This window comes from Diospyros lotus, chromosome 12 (assembly GCF_014633365.1).
Source record: "Diospyros lotus cultivar Yz01 chromosome 12, ASM1463336v1, whole genome shotgun sequence".
NCBI lineage: Eukaryota > Viridiplantae > Streptophyta > Magnoliopsida > Ericales > Ebenaceae > Diospyros > Diospyros lotus.
This window is the reverse complement of record NC_068349.1, coordinates 6,129,224-6,134,668: the sequence shown is the minus strand read 5'-3', so window position 1 is coordinate 6,134,668 and position 5,445 is coordinate 6,129,224. Positions and strand designations below refer to the sequence as shown.

Here is a 5,445-nt window from a genome sequence, read left to right as displayed (position 1 = left end):
ATATTACCCTTTTTGGATATTACCCAAAAATAAAGAATTATACAACCTCCACCTCCTTCTGCTCCTCCGCCTTCTCCTCTCTTTTTGTTGCTTTACACGTGCACACCCACACACAACCATGGCATTAATTTGTTACTGTAAAATTTTGCAAGTGTTGATATGAAAGTAAACGCAAATATATAAACCCCATATTAATAATATTTAAAAAGGTAAAATTTTCAGTGTTGATATTTTTGCCCTTGTCAAAATCCTCCATTTTTAGGCGTCCCCCAGTCCTCTTCAAATGCAAAGAAACTCTCTTCTTCGTCTCCTCTCCGACTCTCTCTCCCCCTCTCTCTCTCTCTCTGATTACTTGAACTTCTCATTTCTCACCACTCTCTCTCTCTCTCTCTCTCTCTCTCTAAATATATATATATATATATATCCTGAAAATTTGTTATTGAGCCGAAAGGGTTGAAGAATTCAATGGAAAATCCGGAGTTCTTCGAAGGAGGTTACTACAACGCCGCCCAATTCAAGCCCGAGAGGCTCCACTCTGACACCAAGTCCGCCGGCGACCACTTCATAGTCGAAGACCTCCTCGAATTCCCCAACGACGACGCCGTTGCCGCCGACTACGGCTTCAACTCCTCCACTGTCACCGGCACCGGCACCTCCACTGTCACCGCCCTAGACAGCTGCAACTCCTCCTTCTCCAGCAGCGAACCTCACTTTCTCGCCGACGTTGGTTGCCGAGGCTTCGCCGACGCTCAATTCTCAGGCGACCTATGCGTCCCGGTAAATTAATTAACTTCGTTTTTCAATTTACGAATATATATATATGTGTATATATATATATATATAGAGAGAGAGAGAGAGAGAGATACATGTTCATGCAAATTATAGAGAGGTATTAATTATTTGACGTGTGAATGAAGTTCGAGATTCAGCTTGAAAATAATAGTATCTAGACGTTTCTTTTGGCTGTTTCTGCGTGAAATATGACGAAGGATCGAATCAACTTTGAATGGCTTTGGGCTTCTTTTGGGAACAGAAACTGGCCCTTTCTGTGTTTGGTTGCGCAGAAAAGGAAAGAAAAACAGTAAGAAAAATGTAGCAAGGTTTAGGCCTCTGAGGCGACGTTGGCAAGGATAACAAAATCGAGAAGTTTCATTTCATTGAATTGGCCAACTTGTATTAGGTATTTCCCCAGGTGGAGGCTGGAAATTAATTACTTCATCTCTGGTCCCAAGCAATAAATATTCAACCTGAAAATTTGAACCACCACAAGGAAAAAAAGACACAATCTTTAATTAGTTTTCTTGGCAATCAAACACATATGTAGGAATATTGTCATACTTGCGAAATTGAAAGGCCATGATATATATTAAGCAGATTGCCAGTGTGAGTGTGTGGTTTGATTTTTGTTTCTTTAATTTCATTTGAAAAAATAAATACTTAACTTGTCAGTTTGATTTTGTTATTGACAGCATGACGAATTAGCTGAGCTCGAATGGCTCTCGAATTTCGTTGAAGAATCATTTTCATGCGAGGACTTGCAGAAGCTGCAGCTGATTTCCGGCATAAAAGCCCGGCCAAATGACACGTCGGAAACCCATGAATTCCAAGCGGAAGCAAACCAAATCAATCCCATGTATCGCCCGGAAGTGTCGGTGCCCGGCAAAGCGCGTAGCAAACGCTCACGCGCCACCCCATGCAACTGGACATCTCGCCTCTTGGTCCTCTCTCCGTCGTCCACGGAGGGCCCCGACCTCCACCGAGACCGACATTAAGAAAACCCCGAAACCAAAGAAGAAAGAGGGCGGAGATAATAACACGACGTCGACTGGCGGCGAGGGGAGAAAGTGCCTGCATTGCGCCACCGACAAGACGCCGCAGTGGCGGACGGGGCCCATGGGACCGAAGACGCTTTGCAATGCTTGTGGCGTTCGGTACAAGTCGGGGCGGCTGGTGCCGGAGTACCGGCCGGCGGCTAGCCCGACGTTTGTGCTAACGAAGCACTCGAATTCTCACCGGAAAGTGATGGAGCTGCGGCGGCAGAAGGAGCTTCAAGAGGGCGCAGCAGCAGCAGTTGATTCATCAGAACTTGATGTTTGATCATCACATATCGGACGGCGATGATTACTTGATACACCAGGCCGTGGGGCCCGATTTCCGCCAAATGATCTAGTACGTGCTGTACTATGGTAGTGAAGTGAAGCTTCGAGGATTCGGCGGATTTCGTCCTAGAATTTCATAGCTTTCTAATTTCTTCCTAGTATAATTAATCGTTTCCTAACTTTGAAATTTTGTAGTTTTTTTTTTCCTTTTTTTTTTAATTTCCAGACAATTTGATTAAAAAAAAAGAAAAAAGTGAAGAGGAAGAAGGGGGAGCTTAGGTTAGGCCATCATGTTGTGTAGACTCTTTAATATCCTCCCCGACCTTCTTTGCCAATATTTAGCTATTTCTTTTAATTAAGTCTCTTTAATTATGTTTCTATCTTCCACCTTTTTTTAACATTCTATTACTATGAGTTATATTAATTATTATTTTTAAAATAACAAATTAATCTTATTTTTAAAATAACAAATTATGAAAAATTTTAATTTATTTGATACTTCATCAAACAAGGATAATCATTTGTATGTTGGGATGATGGGCAATGAATTAGATACCATGGCAACCATTAGGTGAAGATGTGACAATGGAGAATTTAAAAAAATAAATACATTATAATGAGATGAATCATGTTATATGTACATTATTTTTGTACATCTTGGGCTACATAAGGGATATTATGACCAAAATACCCTACATCTGTCCACGCGTCTCTATGCGCATCATGAGAGATATTTTTATCATTGATACATCTTTGTATAATCTAAAATATACACAAAGATATACCAATAACATTATTCATAATGAGATTAATTCATTGTCGGGACCAACAATGATAACAAATTCTTGCTTTCTCCAATTCTTCCAAACCACAATAAATGATAACGTATTAATAGTGAGAAATGAATGCTAGATGCTCTATAACAAGTTCAGATTTGCAACAAATGGTAACAAACTAGCAATAGGATCAAACCCTAGCTAGACGCTTCAACAAATTTGGGCTCTTAATCTATCTAGATGTGATGTCTCAAGCTTCGCAAAGCAACTAGGGCTATCCTTCTCCTTCGACAACAATGGCAAGACTCCTTTGGTCTTTTCCCCCATAGAACAGTGAACACTTAGATGGCTCGACATTAAAGAGAGTTGACTAGCTGTGTCCTCAAATCATTTTAATAATTTTGAAAGTTATGTCATCACATTAACAGCAAAATAAAAGGAACCCAATGACATTATAAGATTAAAATTAATTAAAAAAGTAGATATTCTCACTGAAAAGATTAAAAAGAGATTCTAAATTTGAAATTAAGTTAAAAAAATGGTTTTTTTAAAGTAATTTACCCTTTTTTTCCCTGAAAATATATACATACATGCATGGTGTTCTGCAAACTCAAATCCATTTGCAGATTTGTTACTACTTGTTAGCCTGTCTCCTATTGCACAGAATTCCACCCACCAATCCCAAGTAAGTACTTAATTTTGTATAACATAATAACATCATATTAATATTAATTAATGATCAGTATGCATCGCTGATCCATAGGCCTCCATCACTCCACATTAGTAGTTTATGGGTTCTGTTATCACTAATTTATTACTCCCCCTGCTCACTGTTATTTAAAGACAAAGTTAATTGCTTTAATGGTAATATTTTAAAAAAAATAATATTTATTTATATTACAAAATTGATATTAATCTTTTCGCCAGTGTTGGCCATCTTAATCTGCAAGTCGGCAAAGAAAGCGGACACCACGTGCTTCGCTTTGATGCTCCATGCAACAGCCACGTGCTCCTCTCTCTTCCGAAGGACTACACAATAATAATGGCATTAAAAAAAAAAAAAAAGAAGAGTAATAATGCTATTAACCATATTGCTAAGGTATCCCATATTTATTGTATATAAAATATTTCAGTTTACAAATAATTGAGTGGTTCCAAAATGTTGGATGGCATTAGCATTAGCATTTGAGGAGGAGAGGAGAGGCGAGGAGAATGGGTTCCCATGCTGTGCATGAAGATGTTTCCATGCATGTTAAGTGAAAAGGGTTTGTCCCCTTCCCTGTTTCCACAACTATCTATCATATTCAGGGGCGGTACTAGAAAATATTTTCAGTAAGGATGAAATTTATTAAAATAATAATAATAATAATATAAATATATTAAAAATTAATATAATTTATTTAATTTTTTCCTATTAAAATCTAACAAAGATTTTAATTTTAAAAATCTCTCCATAACTACTTTAAATTTAATATAACAAGTAATAATTACTATAGCCATAGACTCCAATCTAGGGTTCCGCCCCACCCTCGTTCACTCCACCATCATCTCCTGCTCAAACCCTCGTCCTCCACCTACCACTGCGACAAACGCCTCATTGTCGATGCCTTCCTCCTCGTCATTCCCTTCCTCTTCTACCTCTTATCCATCGTCTTCGGACTCTTCTGCTCCCCCAGATTCGTTTGACACCAACCCAAACCCAACCTATTCGAAATCGTCATCGATGATGCGAAGAGGCAGTCAGGCAGGCGACAGCGAGCGACGAAGGGCCAGAACCCAGAGGAGGGGCGAGCCGGCGAGCAACAAAGCGAGGATGCGAGAGAGCTCAGAGAGGCAGCAGCAAGCGAGAGCGTGAGCGAGACTGCGAGAGACCAAGGTCTGAGGGAGAGCAGGCAAAGGCGAGCGAAGAGACAATCGAGGCGGTGAGAACGAGGCCGAGGAGGCGCCGGTGAGCGATGGAGCCACCGAGCCAGACAGAGGCAAGAGCAAAGGGCAGGGCGCAAGAGGGTGGGCAGCGGCTAAGGGATAGCGCTTGAGCGAAAGAGAAAATGAAGGTGGGGCATATGAGGGTTTGCAGACTTTGGGCAGCCTCAATGCAGGCCAAATTAATGGCGGGCCAAGGCCCAATGAGGGCCATGGCCTGCACTGGGCCTATGCTGGCTCCGCCCCTGAATCATATTTATCTATGCTCGCAAATTACTTGCATTTTCCTTTCCTTTCCTTTTTCCATCACAAACTTCTTTTTTGTCCTTTCTTTTTCACTTGCCAGATCATGGTCCCATTAAGCTATCCAACATCAAAAGTTGCAATATATATATATATATAATATACATATATTTTGTAATATCCCAAAAGCCCAAAAAATAATAATATATATCGAGAATAAGTAAGAAAGGAAACAACATTAGCTGGATATCTTTTGGGCCGAATGTAGGCAAAAAACTCCAAGGTTAAGCGTGTTTGAGCTGGAGAAGTTCAAGGATGAGTGATTCCTGGGAAGTTCGCATAGGCTCATCAGGGTAAGTTATTCTGATCATTCTTATCACTCGATACGAGATGTTACAGGTGGT

At 40.3% G+C, this 5,445-nt stretch overlaps 1 protein-coding gene across 1 annotated transcript; it reads left to right on the top strand.

The window, feature by feature from the left end:
• Window positions 1–204: 204 nt before the first annotated feature.
• On the top strand, window positions 205–2,431 carry LOC127787054 (GATA transcription factor 12-like). Its single transcript, XM_052314902.1, is given in 4 exon segments — window positions 205–777; window positions 1,470–1,751; window positions 1,753–2,049; window positions 2,051–2,431. Coding segments are annotated over 4 exon segments (1,011 nt in total). The 5' UTR covers window positions 205–465; the 3' UTR covers window positions 2,171–2,431.
• The last annotated feature ends 3,014 nt before the right edge of the window (window positions 2,432–5,445 follow it).